The sequence below is a fragment of the Chelonoidis abingdonii genome, chromosome 4 (assembly GCF_003597395.2).
Source record: "Chelonoidis abingdonii isolate Lonesome George chromosome 4, CheloAbing_2.0, whole genome shotgun sequence".
Taxonomy (NCBI): domain Eukaryota; kingdom Metazoa; phylum Chordata; order Testudines; family Testudinidae; genus Chelonoidis; species Chelonoidis abingdonii.
In genome coordinates, this window is record NC_133772.1 from 51,256,437 (window position 1) to 51,274,346 (window position 17,910).

At 44.5% G+C, this 17,910-nt stretch overlaps 1 protein-coding gene across 8 annotated transcripts in view; it reads right to left on the reverse strand.

Moving 5' to 3' along the window:
• Positions 1-17,910, reverse strand: part of DENND2B (DENN domain containing 2B) — a 315,618-nt gene that overhangs the window by 157,631 nt on the left and 140,077 nt on the right. For all 8 annotated transcript variants that reach the window (XM_075065155.1, XM_075065153.1, XM_075065156.1 and 5 more), the window contains one exon: positions 14,242-14,346. In XM_075065155.1, coding sequence (XP_074921256.1) covers positions 14,242-14,321 — 80 coding nt within the window. In that variant the 5' untranslated portion in view covers positions 14,322-14,346. The remainder of the gene's footprint in view (positions 1-14,241; positions 14,347-17,910) is intronic.

Below are 17,910 nucleotides of genomic sequence, written 5' to 3' on the forward strand. Positions count from 1 at the left end.
TTGCTGTCCAGAGTGGTCACAGTGGTGCACTGTGGGATACTGCCCGGAGGCCAATACCGTCGATTTGTGGCCACACTAACCCTAATCCGATATGGTAATACCGATTTTAGCGCTACTCCTCTCGTCGGGGAGGAGTACAGAAACCGATTTAAAGAGCCCTTTATATCGATATAAAGGGCCTCTTAGTGTGGATGGGTACAGTGTTAAATCGGTTTAACGCTGCTAAAATTGGTTTAAATGCATAGTGTAGACCAGGCCTAAGAAACATATCAGTAGTTTTGTACTGGTATCCTGGAGCTAGATTGTGGCTTGGATTCCACCTGTGCAGGAGAGTAAGAACCCCCACCACCACCCCTCAGCTAGAGCAGCTAAACCAGCCTGGTATTGTCCAGCCTAAATTTACTACTCCCAACTCTGGAGCAAGAGGGAAAGAAACTGTGCCTCGGAGGGATGTCTCTGAGTCACAATGCCTATTGAGGCTATGCCTGGGGTGGCGCAGTTTATGAACCACCCCTTTCTCAGGGCAAACTTAGCTGATTTATAGGACAAGAAACTGGTTTAAGCTGGGATTAGCAACATATACCAAATACCACAGCATTCCTTAGCGGATTTAATGCCTCCATCAAGTTTGCATTTTCATATATTGATACCTTCAAGCACATGACCGTACAAAAATATAAAAAAGCAGACTCCCATCGGTTTACACTCAAACACTGCATTCCTAACATAAATCCCAATCTGTGCTTTATTATTCCCTCATACAAAACCAGATACTGCCTTGTGAGAAAAACTGAGATCTAGAATGCCATTATACTGCCTTAGGACACAGAGGGCCAGATCTTCCACTTCATTACACTAGGCCCTTACTATATGGGCTTCAGCTGAGGCATACTGACACATGCCATAGAGGATCAGGCCCAGAAACGTCTATCAGGTCTTTCCCAAGAGGCACCTTGGACCAGTAGTGCTCAGGTCTATATTATGTTCCCAAATATCCTAGCAGATGGAAAAGCCCATTTGTGAGGGCTGCTGCACACGGTTGTGCCTAGAAAGTCTGACATAAAACAGCTCATTCTATAAATCCAAAACTGGAACTACCCTGTTTACTCATTAGCTCTAGTCCACTGCTGAACATAAAGGTATTTTCATAATATAGCCACAGTTTTGTGGATGGGTGGAATCAGCAAAGTTGTTATGTCTTGCAATTTCCATTATTTCCTTTTTTAAAAGAAGGAGGGAACAAAGTAATTATGCCTCTTAACTTGACTCCAGTTTTTTCTATAGCTTCTATACCACCAGAAATTAATTCTGGTTAAAGAGCACCATTAATACATTAACCTTACTAAATAATGCCTTTACTTCACTGCCAAAATGTTTGTTTAAATGGCTCAAGGATCACATCATACCAATGTTAATAAATTAGACTAAGAGCATCATTAACTTAACTAAATCATTCCTGTATTCTAACTGAAACTCTCCTCAGGCTTGCTTTATTACAGCATATAGTACAATTCGGGCGCTATGGACAAGATTTTCAAACCTGGCTGCCTAAAATCCGGCTCCTAAAACTAGATAGGCTCAAAATATAAGGGTTCTGATTTTCAAAAGTGGGGCTGAGCACTGCAGCTCTTATTGACTTCAGTGAGATTTGTATGTTCTCAACACTTCTGACAATCAGACCACTTACTACAGAAACCTATATGTGGATTTAGGAGCCTAACATTATGCACCCAAATCTTCAAATTTGGACTCCCATAAACGAGCAAACAAATTCTCAACGGCAGCACTCTTGTACCTCTTACAGTAACTGGAGATATCAGTGCTGGCACAGGACTCAATTCTGCAAGGTGCCGGCACCTTTTTCAAAGTGTTGAGTGTCCATTGCCTTTATTATCTTTAAAAAGACCAGGAGTTCTTGTGGCACCTTAGAGACTAACAAATTTATTTGAGCATGAGTCTCTAAGGTGCCACAAGTACTCCTGTTCTTTTTGCAGATACACACTAACACAGCTGCTACTCTTTACTGTCTTTGTTAGTGGTACTGACACATCTCATTTCAAGATACAGCTTCAGTTGTAGTTCTACAGCTAAACAGTGTGCACGGGTTAGCCAAGATATGAACAGCTGACATGTGAGTCATGTTGGAGGCCCTGAAGAAGCTGAGAATGTATGCTCCAAACAGATAAAATTTGAATTTAAAATATTGAATTTCGCATAACATGAGTCCTTGGCTTTGAGTCAATAATGACATAATTTCAAGATGATACACATATTGTTAGCGTCCTTTCTGCGCTCTGATGTATCTCTGTAATTGGTATGCTGCGTATCACATCAAAATGTTTTCTTGAGCAAAAACTGCTCCTAGACAGAGTATGTAGGATTGATTAACCTAATTATGGAAAAAATACTACGCAAGCACACTGTTAATAATGGGGACTGCTCAACATGTGTATTGTATTAGCTCCCATTTCAGTATTCCTCCTGTAGAAAATTACTTATTGGCTACTTCAACAGCGGAATACGCTTTTCAAGCACCAACACAGAGATGTCACTCTGTATGGAGAGTGAATCAGGACACAAGGCTAATATCAAACGGCTATTGATGGTCCATCTGATAAAGTCACTGAAGGAAACTTAAGAGTCACAAGCCAGCTCATTTCTTTCTCCACAAGTGTCTAGACAGACTATTTTGTTCTGACACTGGCACTGCAGAAACGCACAGTATTAATTTTCACTCATTTTTAAAAATTTATTTTCGAAAGCTTTCTTTGGGTTTCATTCTGTATCAACGTTCATTGTGTCTATTTGAATTTGCTGTTACGCTAAGGTGAAAATTTCTCCTAAGGGGAACTGTATAGCTCAGGGAAATGATAAAAGAACACACAATCTTTCCTTCTAAATCACTAGTTCAAACCCAGATCAAAATAGGAAGTAAATGGAAATCATTTTCCTTTGGGGACGGCTTTTCAGTGGCTCATTGTAAAGACTTAGTGGTCTCAGACTAGCTCCTAATGGACAGCTGTCCGTACAATAAAAGACAACATTACAAATGGTCATGACTGGCACTCTTGGTGGCAGTCTCATTGCAAAGGCCAAGATTTGAAAGGACCAGGGAGACAAGATTTTCTTCTTAGAAAATGAGTTCTTCCAGCACAGGTTTGAAACACACTGGTCGGGTAATGTGAAAGCACTTTGCTGGTTATCACTTGTGCTATTCCTATTCTGGGCTTCATTCCCCAGATAGCTCAAGCAAGCACTCTTTACCAGCAACAAGTATACTTAAATGCTTTCTGCTAGAGCCATGTAGATTTCCAGAAGTTATTTAATGAACATGGGTGGAGGGATGGCTCAGTGCTTTGAGCACTGGCCTGCTAAACCCAGGGTAGTGAGTTCAATCCGTGAGGGAGCCGCTTAGGGATCTGGGGCAAAATCAGTGCTTAGTCCTGCTAATGAAGGCAGGAGGCTGGACTTCATGACCTTTCAGGGTCCCTTCCACTTCTGTGAGATAATAATATATGGAGATATACCTTATTTTTATTTAACATTGTTATCTTGCTCATCATTACTTCAGTCTCCCTGATGTTGCACAGTATGCAAAATAAACATTTCCAAATTCATACTGAGCTAATATTGTATTGAAAAAACAGCAGATTAGTTCAATCCTTAACACTATCCTTTTTGGAACAATAATGCAAAAAAAAGAAGATCACCATCAATAATAAAACATGATTATTCGATGCAGTAAATATTGTAGTGCAATACTAGTCTAAGCCAGCAGTTCTCAAACTGTGGTTTGGGACCCCAAAGTGGGTTGCAATCAGGATTACCAGGGCCGGCATTAGATTGGCTGGGGCCCAGGGCCGAAGCCTGAGCCCCACCACACAGGGCCGAAGCCAAAGCTTTGCCCCTCTCCCCCGCACAGGGTGGTGGGGCTCAGGCTTTAGCTTTGCCTGCCCCTGCTCTCCCAGTGCGATGGGGCTTGGGCAGGCTCAGACTTCAGTCCCCACTCCTGGGGTCAAGTAGTAATTTTTGTTGTCAGAAGGGGATCATGGTGCAACGCAGTTTGAGAACCCCTGCTCTACGTTATCTCTATTCTGGAAACGTAGTGTGAGTTCCATGGCAAACATCGCTCCTAGTGTAATCTATCCACTATGACACTCTCTCAATCCAGCTTTATTAATCCACAGTTTCTTTTCCTCATTATTATCTCTTCAGTGAATTTAACAAACATCAGTACTGCAGAAATATAGAAGAAAAAAAAAAAAAGAGAGATTACTTTAATTCTGGCCTGCTAGTTGCTGTGTCTAAAGGCTGTGAAAAGCATTCAAAGTGCCTCTGAAATTAGACTCCACTGAGAAATAATTTGCTTGCATATATCCGCACACACATTAGCTGGAGAGCAAAATAATAATGAAAACCTCTTGCTTTATAAACCATGTGAAACGAAATGCAAAACTCCTTTCTGATTTTATTCGTAAAAAGCTGTGTGTGTTCAAAAATGAGATACTACGAGACTAATCCTGAATTCCTAACAGTGACAAAACTCCTATTGACTTCAATGGAAGATTTATCCGAAAAAAGAGTTCATTACAGCAAGGGTAGGCAACTTATAGCACGCAAGCCAAAGGTGGCACATGAGCTGATTTTCAGTGGCACTCACACTGACTGGGTCCTGGCCACCGGTCTGGGGGGGGCCCCCTCCATTTTAATTTAATTTTAAATGAAGCTTCTTAAACATTTTAAAAACTTTATTTGCTTAACCTACAACAATGTAAGTAAATTTTGTTTTCTAGTAAATAATGTTTTCTAGTTATATATTCTAAACTTGTAGAAAGAGACCTTATAAAAATGTTAAATGTATTATTGGCACGTGAAACCTTAAATTACAGTGAATAAATGAAGACTCGGCACATCACTTCTGAAAGGCTGCCGACACTTGATTTACAGTCAGCTAGGTCTTTTCCTGAGACAAGTATTTATAATAAGAATGTGAAATAATTTACCATAGCCAGAAACTAAACAGCAAAATGCTTTATCTTGGGATTCTACCACAAGCCGGATGAGAAATTCTGCCTTCCCAAGAGTATTTCTCTCCCTCTCTCTCTCTCACACACACATACACACCACCCTAACTCCCAAGCAATCACACCTTTCTCTGAGCACATGCACAGGGGCAGAGGGGAGCTGAACTGGAGTTAACCCCTCATTCACTGGGAACCAGTACCCTGTCAAAAGGCCCATTATAGCTGTAGTTCTCAACCAGGGGTATGTGTTCTACTGGGGATACGCAGAGGTCTTCCACGGGATACATCAGTTCATCTAGATATTTGGCTAGTTTTACAACCAGCTTCATAAAAACCACTAGCACAGTACAAACAAAAAATTCATACAAATGACTTGTTTATACTGCTTTACATACTATACACTGACATGTAAGTACAATATTTATATTTCAATTGATTTGTTTTATAACTATATGGTAAAAATGAGAAAGCCAGAAATTTTTCAGTGACAATGTGCTGTGACATTTTGTATTTTTATGTCTGATTTTGTAAGCAATTAATTTTTAAGTGAGTTGTAATTTAGGAGTACACAAGACAAATCAGACTCCTGAAAGGGGGCACAGTAGTCTGGAAAGATTGAGACACACTGCATTAGAGCCATGAGGGCCAGCTGTGGAATTCAGATCCAGATCCAAACTATCCCAAAGTCCAGAGGCAGCATTTGGATCAGTGTTTTCATGTAATCCCATCTCTAACAGAGTTGTGATGTTTCCATTCCTTGGCAACTTCATAAACTCTGCCCTGTCAACATCCACAGCACAAATCAGCAGAGCCTTGCAAATATGCGGATATCCACTTTATATCTGAGGACCGTGTTTGTAGATCATGAATTGGGTGTGGATATAAATTTTGTATCCACACTGGACTTTACAAATCAGAGTGGCAAAGTCTGGGGTCCCGTATCCAATGTAAACTTCCATTTCATGCAATAACAGAGATCTCCACGCTTTTCTGAATCTGAAGGAACTCTGCATTGCTGGGAACTAACCTTCTGAAATCTTGTCAGATGCATAGTTCATATTGCCTCTGCTTATAATGAAACAGAATACTTACTAATGGCTCTCAAGTCAGTTTTTCAATTTCCATAACATTTTGGCTAAAGCTTATTTATACTGTTTTCTAAACCTCAGTGCCTAAAAAAAGAGCCAAATCTCATGGTGGTTTCAATAACTTGACATATTGCTTACCCTCAGCAGATTTTTATTAAACCACTATTTGTCCAAGGGTACAGCTGAATTCAACTTTCAGTTTCTTTGACAAAATGTAACAGCTCTAGCCTCAAAGTAAGAGATACATGCTTTCCATGGGCTTTGGATCACAAACTCATGGATAATAACTTAAGGGTTCTCAGTGGGATTCCACGAAGTAGGTGAATATTTTTGGCCTGATAGAGTCTCCTGACAGATCACTTGGGCGCATTCCTCAGTCCCAGATCCAGTTGCTTGGCACTGCCTCAACTACACAAAGCAGCTGGAAAGTGTCTTAAAGGGGAGGGGAAGCTGATGATCCTAAACAGACGCCACCTGCTCCCTCTTTTCTAGGTAGCAAGCATGTCAGGGTGGGAGGGGCATGTTAGGAGCAGCATGATGCAGCAGTCCCAATGGGGCTACTACAGCCAGTATAACTTAGAAGCCTGAGCACTGGAGGCTGGTTTCAGAGGTGAAAGAAAGCTGGGGCGGTCCGATATAGCGTACCAGTAAGAGTCGGTACACAGCCGATCGTACTGGCGGCAGCCAGGACCCCTGGGGCTCTGGTGGCGATTTAAAGGACCCAGGGCTCCCAGCCACCGCCACTACCATGCCAGCAGCCAGAGCCCCAGCCAGCCCTTTAAATCACTGCCGAAGCCCTGGGCACTGGTCCTTTAAATCGCTGGCAGAGCCCCGGGGTAGTGCTAGCTGGGAGCCCCGAACCCTTTAAATCACCACCGGACTACGCTGAAGGGCTGGCTGGGGAAGTCTGGCCCCGGCCCTGCCCCTTCCGCCCGAGGCCCTGCCCCTTCCAGTTGAGCCCTCCCCGTCACCTCACTCAGGACCCCGGCCGCTCTGCGTACTGGTAAGTCCCTTAAGTTACTTTCACCCCAGGCTGGTTTAGACATTGGCCACCCAAAAGTGGGGGAAGAGAAAGGTGGCTTTACCCTCAGTGCTGTTGAGGATTGAGCTCTTTGCCTCAAGCTTGAGCTTTTCACTCACCTCATCTAGTTGAAACCTCAAGGCACCAGGACCAAAGATCACTGAAAAGCACAACTCACACAACAGTGTGTGTAGGAGTCCAGGAACAGTTAAGCTAGCTACTCATTTGTAAGGCTCCTCAATGGCCTGAGAAAAACATCACACACGATGAGTTCCTGCATTCTCTCAGCACATATCTATATCTATACGTATATGTACTGTACCTACAGAAATCCAAAATCTTAATTGTAATGTTCTGTATTCTATGTTGGTATGCTATTTTTGCACATAGCTACATTCCAAGCAATTCAAAATATGTCAGGATCCTCCCTCCAATGTACATTGGGTTAGCTTGCTTACAGCCCAGGAAGGATCTTGCCTTGTATTAAGTATGCATCCATATTGCATCTGCAATGAGATTTCCAGACATGTTCAAAGAACATTTTACTTGGCCATAATATTAATAACTAAAATTTTATGGAGAGCTTTCCATCCAGAGGTTCCAAATCATTCAAAAAACTTTACAAACTATAAATTGCTTACCCTCAGCAGATCATTTCACCCCTCTTTAATATACAGCCACCTCTGAGATGGAAGGAAGCAGCTTTTAAACTATGCCCAGCAATACTATCCAAATACTTAAGCCAACCACAAATACAGAAGAAAGTTAACTACTGTACCACTGTGGCAATAACTATTACATATATATTTGTATTACACCAGTGCCTAGAAGCTGCAAACAAGACCAAAACCTCATTGTCCTAGGCATGGTACAGACACATAGTAAGAGACAGTCTACACCTTGAAGAGCTTACAAACTAAATAGACCATACAGACACAGCTGGGAGAAAGGAACTATTATCATAATCATATCAGATAGGGTAGTGGCACACAGAGAGACTAAGAGCATGTCTATCTGAACACTTACTCTGCAGCAAACTGGGTTGTAAATCTACCCTGCCCTACCCTGCTGCACACTAACACAAACTGCCTAGGGAATTCATGGAAGCTCCTTCACCAGAGGTTTTCAAAAAGAGGCTGGATAGCCACCTGTCTTGAGTGGTTTAGACACAACAAATCCTGCATCTTGGCCAGGGCTTAAACTAGATGACCCTTGCAGTCCCTTCTAACCCAAAGGTTCTATGATTCTAACTGTTCATGTGGACCCCGCTGCCATACACTAAGAGTTCCATGACGTGCTTCAGTGCATTCCTGTTTCAAAGCAGAGCAGATCAAAGAGCATGATGGAAGGTTCAGTGTGAGGCAGCAGGGTCCCAAAACGGACACCTAGCGCGTGGCACACAAGTGCCAGGTAGACTTACACCCCAGATTGCCACAAACTAGATGTTCATGTAGACAAACCCTCAGTGACTTGCACAAAGTCACTCAGGGAGTCATGGCAGAACTAGGAGTTGACTCCAGATCTTCTGAATTCCAGTCCAGTACCTTAACTACAGCCATAAAGCACCTTCCATCCAGGCAAGGACCTCAAGGCATTTATAAATGTTACTGAATTTAAATTCAACCTCATAACAGACGCGAGGTAAGTAAATATCTAGAGTCCCATTTTATTATGTTATTATCTCATTGTGTTAAACTGTGCAAGCATATAACAAACATACAATCCTGGCCCAAAGTGCTTAATATACCAGTGAGAGCCCATGCAATTCTTCCACAGTGACATAGTTAACCCATGGCCAACCCTGAAACAGAAAACCAGACTTCCCTTGCTTCAACCACAAAACCATTCCATCTCCAATCTAAGCAGATGGGAAGTCACCTGCATGAGTTACCTGACAGTAAAGCTTAGGCATAAGATAAAGATGGACCATGGCTTGACTAACCTTGGATGTACCCATGTCAAGGCACATGACTGCACAAGAATTTCTTTAATAGAAGCAGCACTTTCCCCTTCTTATACAGACAGATTTGCTCCTGGAGCAAAATAACCTTAGGGATACAACCCTTTATCAGTACAGTTTTCCAGGATAACTCAGAAATTTAAATTACTGTATCTGGCACCTTGACACAAGATAGCAAGGTGGCTGGTGCACTCATTAGCTCAGACTCTGTATCTTTGCACATTCTTTTATTTTAGAGATCTCAATGCCCTCCTCTGGGCAGCCCTGGTTTACAAGCCATGGACGAGTAGCCATGGAAGAGTAGCTAGCTGATATGTCTCTTTCCCACTGTCTGGTTTTGTTGTTCTACTATTTCTAATCATTGAGTCAATTACTATTGAAAACACAGTTTTGTCTGGTTGCATGAGTTTATTTATTATTTACCAGGCTCTAAAAGAAAAGAACATTACATTGATCGATCAAAATCTGATTGATCTACCTCTGTCTGATTGATTGATAGGAGAGATCTGTCCAAGAAGATATATTCTGCCCTCACAGAGGATAGACTCAGCTAATAGTTTTCATCAAATCCTATGACCAGTAGGAAGATGATTGGTTACTGGGAGATAATTATACCTGTGTCATGCCATTATCAGCATGTTATGAAATGCTACCCCTGCAAATTGTATAGAAACCATATACTGTACTATGGTCTTGCAAATCTCTAATCAAATCCTATATTAAATGGAAACAATGACTGCTCAGTTTAAGTGGGTTATTTAGCATGTTTACAGTAAATCACCTCATGCCTTGAACTAAACTTTTATTATGGCAGCGCATTAGAAAGGAAGAAATTTCTCAGTTGATTCAAATAGCATCCTCTTGCACAGCCTCAAAGTCAGGTCATCCAGGCTGATTACAGAAAGGCAAAGTAAAGGATGCAGAATTTAAGCATATCAAGCTATTAAGCGTCTCACTTGGCATATTACTATGATTCAGGATTAGCTCTAGATTTATGCCCATGCTTGCACCTACAAATTCTACATTACTTAACCTTAATCAAAACATATGATGATGAGACTATGAAAAGAAAGGCCATTTAACGCCTACTGTCACATGTACTTAGAACTCACGCATACACTTCCAAAGAATATTAAGGTTAGAAATGGTTTGAACCAGAACTGTAGATCCAAAGTTCAGTAAAGTCTAGCTCCAAACTTCCCAGCTCAGCCAACTTCCCTGCTAGCTTGGCCTCAGACCGACACACCAAATCAGCCTATAAGATGGATGGATGGATAACTGCTATATAAGTGCCAAGTATCATAATTACCATTAATATACACCTCTTAATCTTGAGGCTGTAAGAATCTTGCTCTAAACTCAAGCCCATCTCTAATTAAGACAGAAGCTCTTCTCTTTCCCCCCTCCCCCCAACAATATTATTTTGTGCTCATTTGCTATACTGTGAAAAAGAGACACCAAGAGAGCCTAGTGCTGTGGACTAGCAAATTCAGAAACAGACCAGACCTTCAGGTTCATTCCTGGTGAAACCTAATTGAGCAACGGACGTACAGTCCATCTCTAGCAGAAAAACATCAATACACCACATGAAGTGACACATGCCACTAGCCTGTTGCCTAGTATAATTGGGAAGCAATGTGAAGAAGAGGAAAGGTAAATCTGTACAGTGAGAAATCAAGAGGGACTCAGGAAAGAATACAAAACTCAAGATGAGAGACCTGGTGCAGAAATAAAATTACTTGATTCATAACATCATAATTTTATCTGTAGATTAAAAAACTCTTTAAAATGTTTGAGTAAATACAATTATCCCCATTTTATGGATCGGATAATGAAGATACAGAACCCTTAAAAGGCTTGCCAAGGCCACAAAGCAAGTCCTCAACAAAGATGGGGATGGAGCTCCGCTGACATCAATGGCAAAACTCCCGCTTACTTCATTTCACCTCAGATTCTTAATCCTGTGCTGTACACGCTGCACTACTTCTCAACCATTTAGGATGAGGCCATTTAACCCAAAGCAGAAAAAATTATGCAATCGGTGTGACTCAAACAGCACAGCCAGGAGAAGAGGAGTGGGAGATGGCTGAAATAGAGAAATAGAAGATTCGACACAGAAGGCTGAATAGGAAGCCAGCAAAACAAACAAATACATCAAATTAAGAAAGATAAACAAAACTGAAAACAAACCCAGATAGTCTGAAAACTAAAACAGTCAAAGGCATCATTAGAAACAGTTTTGTCTTTAAAGCAAAAAGCGGTACATGTTTTTTATTCCAATGTTTCCACATTGACAATTTCATAACTTAATTTATATTTTTTCCTTTCTGCTTGTGGTTGGAAAAGTTCAGAATAAAATGGCAGATATGCCAAGCCTGGACATCAGTTACAAACTGACACACAGCGCACTGCTGGGATCAAAGCCAAAGCCCACAATTCCCCATCTCTCTAAAATCATTCCTCAATATTATCCAACTCTGCCTGCAGATGCACTGCTATCAACGGTCACCTCTAAGGACCCATTCTGCTTTGGATAAATCATTCTGTATTTATGTTGGCTTGATCCATCTAAATCAGACCTTATTTACACTGGGGGAGGGAGGGGAAGGGGTGGCTGTTGGCACTAAACTGATTACACCATTGCAAATATCAAGCATAAATACACTTTTCTAGTATAAACTGTGATTTGTACTGGTGCAGCTTCCTTCAGGTGATATGCACTAGTGCAAGCCATGGCTTATAATGATGTAGCACATCTACACTAGGGGTTCGCAGCACAGTACCTACAATAATGCAACCCTACCCCCAACCCAATACAAACAACCAAAAACAATGTAGACAAGATGGCAGTGGTCTTCCCATACCCTCCCTCACCAGAACATTTATTTTTAGACCTACATCCACTCCAGCACCCCAGTTCTACTGCAGCCTTGGACACAAATGTATTTAAAGCCTTCAAGTGCTAGCCTGAGAGCTTTCTAGGGCTGAGAGTATCCTTCTTATTTCTTTATACTATGTCTAGTATAAAGGTGCTTGTAGCGGGCCGGTGTGGCTCCCCTCCTCCCCGGAGAGGGTTGAGCCCCGGCAGAGGCCAGAGTGGGAGGAGCTACGGAGCTCTGAGCCCACCCCTGAAAGGGTCAGATGGTGACCAGGAACTATAAAAGCCGGCCCTCAGAGCTCAGTCAGGCCCCAGCAGCCGGAGAGAACAGACATCCCTCCGGGAGCTCGAAACCGGGAGACTCTGGCGACCCAGGGGAGCCGCCCGGGCTGGCCGGAGCTTCCCTGCGCTCGCTACCAGGAGGAGCCGCCGGAGCTTCCCCGCGCTCGCTACCAGGAGGAGCCGCCAGAGCTTCCCCGCACCTAGTGCTAGCCAGAGGAGCCGCTGGTGCTACTGTGGCCCGAGTATCCCGAGGAGCTCCCAGACCTACCATCCAGCCCCGGTCGTGATGAGCCCATGCTCCTGGACCCCGCTGAGGCCAACGTTAGGACCCAGGTAGGAGGGGGAATACGGAAGCAGCCCAGGGGGCAGCCGACCGTAGTCAGGCTGCGGAGTTGCTGGAGCCTATGTCAGTGTGTTGCGGCCAGGATCCCCACTGACTGACCAGCGGAGTGACAGCTGCTGTTAGGGCCCCGGGCTGGGACGCAGTGGAGTGGGACGGCCTGCGTCCCCCCCTGCCACCCCACTCCAGGGTGGCAGAGTCCCCCTCTCTCTGGCCTGAGGAGGCCAATAGCTGTTACTGCTGCTCAGTCCTGCCCCAAGGCCTGAGCTTACTGCCTCAGCGTTTGCTGACCCGCCCTGACCAAGGGCTGGGCCTTTGAAACTGCTATTGTTGCTCGGTCCTGACCCAAGGCCCGAGCTTCCTGACTCAGTGTTTGCTGCCCACCCTGACTTAGGGCTGGGCCTTAAAACTGCTACTGTTGCTCAGCCCTGACCCAGGCCTGAGCCTATTGACTCAGTGTTTTGCTGCCCCGCCCTGACCAAGGGTTGGGCCTTAAACTATTATCGTTGCTCAGCCCTGACCCAGGCCTGAGCTTATTGATTCTGTGCTGCTATCCGCCCTGATATAGGAACCGGTGCCTCGCGGTTCTTACGGCTCAGCCCTGCCAGAGGGCCTGATCCCTTCACCCATCGGGCAGACAAGTACTGCAAGGACTGCCGGGCTAACTTCCCGGGCCAACCGGAGCAGAGTGGGCCGGCGTGGCTCCCCTCCTCCCCGGAGAGGGTCGAGCCCCAGCACTCCCTCATTTACAGTGCTATTATAATACAAAAAACAAACGAAGGTCTATAAAGGGACTCAATCTAAACTGAATAGGATTGACAACAATTTGTATCACAAAGCAATACGCCTGGCAACGCTTCTCAAAGGAGACTAGCATCAAATCAACTTTGCTGTCTTTAAAGCATAAATGAAACCATCAGTTTTGGATGTTGCACCTGCTAGCTATAAACAGAGGCAAAGAGAATATCATCGCAATGGAGCAGTAGCTGGCTCCACTCCTCAGCTTGTGTTGCCTGCAGATGGGGCAGCACACAGCAAAGCCACCTGGCCATGCCTCTGTGTAGGAGGCGGAGCGCGGGACATGCCGCTGCTTCCGGAAGCCACTTGAGGTAAGTGCTGCCTGGAGTCTGCACCTCTGAGCCACCCCGCATGCTCCAGCCACCTGCTCCATCCATGATCACCCTCCCACCCTCTGAACCCCTTGGTCCCAACCTCCTACACCCCAAACCCCTCCTACACCAGCTCCACCCCAGAGCCTGCACCCCGAGCCAGAGCCCTCACCCCCCTGCACCCTCCCTGTCCCAGCCCAGAGCCCCCTCCTGCACCCTAAATGCCTCATTTCTCACCCCATCCCAGAGCCTGCACCCCCAGCCACAGCCCCAATCCCCTTCCACACCCCAACTCCAATTTCATGAGCATTCATTGCCCACTATACAATTTCTGTATCCAGATATGGTCCTTGGGCCAAAAAGTTTGCCCATCCTTTGTCTAAGCACATATTCTTCTGCTCTCCTAGTTTTGGAAATTATGAGACTTAATTCCAAAACCAAATCAACGTTTTCCAGAGTTTCTGGGACAAAATATTGAGACATACAAAATGATCCACAGAAATGTTTAGTTTAAATTTCACAGTCTGCAGTGGACTTACCGATCCAAAGTATCCTGAGGCACTTTACTCCCTCCAGCTCTGTTGGTGGCACTAGCATTCTTGTTGGCCGTCATGGTCATTTCTGCTCTCTCTGGATTTAGATACCTGCAAGAAACCAAGTCAAACGATTAAGCTTTCCAAAGTTCTAGAGATAATATTCCCAAGATACCATGTCAGCAGCGGGCAAAACACAGAGCGTCTTATTGTTTTGAAAAATCTGGTCAGTCAGATAATGATTTTGCAAAACCAAATCCCCTGATCAATTGTGGTTCAGATCTGAATCCCATTTTTTCAGTCCCAAAGTTGAAGTGATGTGTGTGTATGGGTTGGATATATGGCTCTGATTTTGGCCCATCTCTATTAGCACAGAGATGGATCTTGGTTTTGCAAAATTTCACTAATTGGCTTTAGCTCTCTGTCCAACACTGCTTGCACAGAAGTCAGTAGTTGCAGAGAGTGACACTGGCAAATGATAAAGCTGAAACTAAAGTTCTGGATATTCTAAAAAAAATCTAAGAAACTCGACACAGTTTGTGTCCACACTACACCATTTCTGAACACAGCCACAAGCACATTGCGGAATCATGCTCAAACCTGTTGGTTACATGAAGAGATCGATGGATGGTTCTGACTAGTTCCCCTGGCAGTCATGGGATTATTTAAATAAAGCTACCTTGAGATCATGGGAGGCAAGTTTGTAGAAATTTTGGTGGTGCCCAGAACCCGCCCCCCCAACTCTGGCCCCCCAACTCCGCCCCCTCAAACTCCGCCTCCACCTGCCTAAGGATCTGGGTGGGGTTTCAGGGGGGAGGTCTGGGGTGCAGGTCCTGGGCTGGGGACTAGGGTGCAGGAGGGGTGCAGGCTTTGGGAAGGAGTTTGGGTGCTGGGTGCAGGCTCTGGGCTGGTGATGGGGGTGTATGAAGGAGTGAGGGGTGCAGGCTCTGGGAGGGAGTTTGGGTGCTGGGTGCAGGCTGTGGACTAGGGCAGGGGGGAGTGAGAGGTGCAGGCTTTGGGATGGAGTTTCGGTGCAGGCTCAGCTGGGGGGGTGTAGGAAGGGGGAAGTGGTACACGCTGGGGCAGAGGATCAGGCTACAGGGGAATGAAGGTGGGGCTAAGGATGAGGGGTTCATGATGCGGGGGAGCTCAGAGCTGGGGTAGAGGCTCAGGGCGCAGGAGGATGAGGGTTCTGGCTGGGGCAGAGGATCAGGTGCAGAGGGATGAGGGCTCCGGCTGGGGATGAGGGGTTTGGGGCATTGGAGAGGCTCAGGGCTAGGGCAGAAGAGCAGGGTAAGGGCAGCCTGCCTTGCCATCAGTGGATGGCAGGCGCTAGGACCTTGGGGCAGCAGACAGCACTTCTGCCGGGAGCTGATCTGCGAGCAGGCAGGGACGCGGCGGAGGGGGGACGCAGGGGGAGGGGTGGAAGGCGGAGGCTGGAACCCGCTTCAGGCAGGGACGCGGCGGGGCGGGGCAGTGGGGGGAGACCCGCGGGGGCCGGGGCCCAATCCAGGCAGGGCCGGGGGAGAGACCCAGCTCCAAATATTGCTGGAGCAGGGCACCCGGCCCTGAATATTCCTGAAGCCCAGGCCCATATAACTTGTCGCCTATGCTTGAGATACTAAGATAGGCAAAAAAAAACTGATTCTGCCTTCCTGCTCTGCAGAAAGGTGGTAATAACTCCTAATTACTGCCTAGCGGTATTGGGGGATGGGATCTGGGAACAAACCAAAAGCCACAAATTAAATTTTAATCACAATGAAAAATATGCATATCCAACTATTATTTCTAGAATTTCCAATCTGAACAAAATCTAACATTCCTGAGTTTACAGATTCTTTATGGCTGGTCTGATGTAAAAGAGCTTCCAAATGCTGTTAAAAATAGACAAATTTTGTTTGTTCTGTTTTATACCCAGGAGGCACAAAGAATAATCAGAATCCTGTAAGAATGTCAGTGTGGAGATGGCAGGCAGTGTGAAGAAGACCTTGCTGATGTAGCCTCATGAGACACATGCAAACAAAAAATACATCTATCAGCTTGATCCTCAACTGGAAAGGGGTTTAGATGTGTAACACAGGAACTGCTGAGCAAAAAACACATTCTGGAAAAAACTCAGTGGTAAACAAGGGAGAGATGGTGATTGGTAACTCTGTGTTCGGCAAGCCCCACAAGTATGTGAGAAAGGAATGCCAGAGAAAAGCTGAACTGTTCAGTCATGCTCCCAAGATTCAGAGGGGGACTGCACAGACTGAGATGACATTTGCAACATCTCCACATACTGGCAAAGAAACAACCCATTACTGAGGGATTGATTCTGCCCGCATCCCACTGATGTCAGTGAGAATCTTGTGCAGAGATCAAGAGCAGAATATAGCTACAAAGCCTATGGGCCAGATTCTAATCCCAGATGTGTGACTGGTGCACTCCTGCATCACATACCTCTTCAGACGAGACCCCTGGCTCTGTGAATTGCCTGCATTACTCCCATTTCACTGGTATAGAGCAGTGGTCTGCTTTACAGCTGCTTTAGGGGCATTCCTTAGCTGTTATACAAATGTTTTGTCAAATGGGGAATAACCCGACCTTTAAATACCACACAGCATCCCTCATGAGGTAAACAAGACAAAACTAGGGTACAGTGAACACTAAGTGGGTCCTTTATTTAGAATGCTGGGCACTCCCAGACACTAGCTCTCAATAGCTTTTGAGCTCTCAGTAGCTTGAAGCTTGTGTTGCTGAGTTGCCACCCAGGGGCTGCTTAAGCCCTGACCAGAATTGCTGACCACAGAACCCATTAATAGCATAGTTAATGCAAAAATAAAAAGTATTGCAAGACGCGCTGTTTACCTAAACCCATAATAAATCAAGGCTGCTTGAAAAGCAAACTGTAACATGATGCTGACAAATGAGCTGGATATTCACAACACATAAAGCCTTGTACAAACAGACTCATCACTGCGAAGAGGACATTTTCTAAACTGTTTTATTCCACTGCAAATAAGGTCACAGAAAATTCATGTGGAACGCAGCTCAAACTGTAGAATGACTTATACAAACTAAAGATTCCAAGAGTTTTATGATTGTCTTGCATGTATCAGCTTTCCCAGATCAGATGAAAGTTTTTTCCAGACACTGATATTTTTTCTGCACTAAAGCTCCCCAAATTCCACTAATGTCTCAATATTATTGTTATTATAGATGCCAGATAGCAGAGCTGCAATGAACCACCTGCTACAATTGGGAAAATACTTCTTTGGGGGGAAAAAAACAAAACAAAAAAAAACCCCTACATCTCCGAAGCTAGCCAGGCTTTCTAGGATTGCGAATTCCACAATGAACCAATAGCTTCATAGTACTTTCCACTCGCCAGTGCTTTTACTGGGAAGACTGTCTGAATCACTAATACAAGGTGCTGAAAATAAATGAAATAACTACAGCGTAATGTCAAACAATGACCTTTACTACACGTGTGTTATATTCATTTTAGAAGACTTACTTTTCTGATAGAAACCAAGATGGACTAAACTGATTCAAGAAACCTAGGATGTAAATCTGTTTTAGAGGTGCTGCAGAGTAGCGTAAAACTTAGGAACGATATACACACGCTCCTAATAAAAAAGTATTTTCTGTTTGGAGCATCTTTGCAGCACTATGAAACTTGATATCATTGTT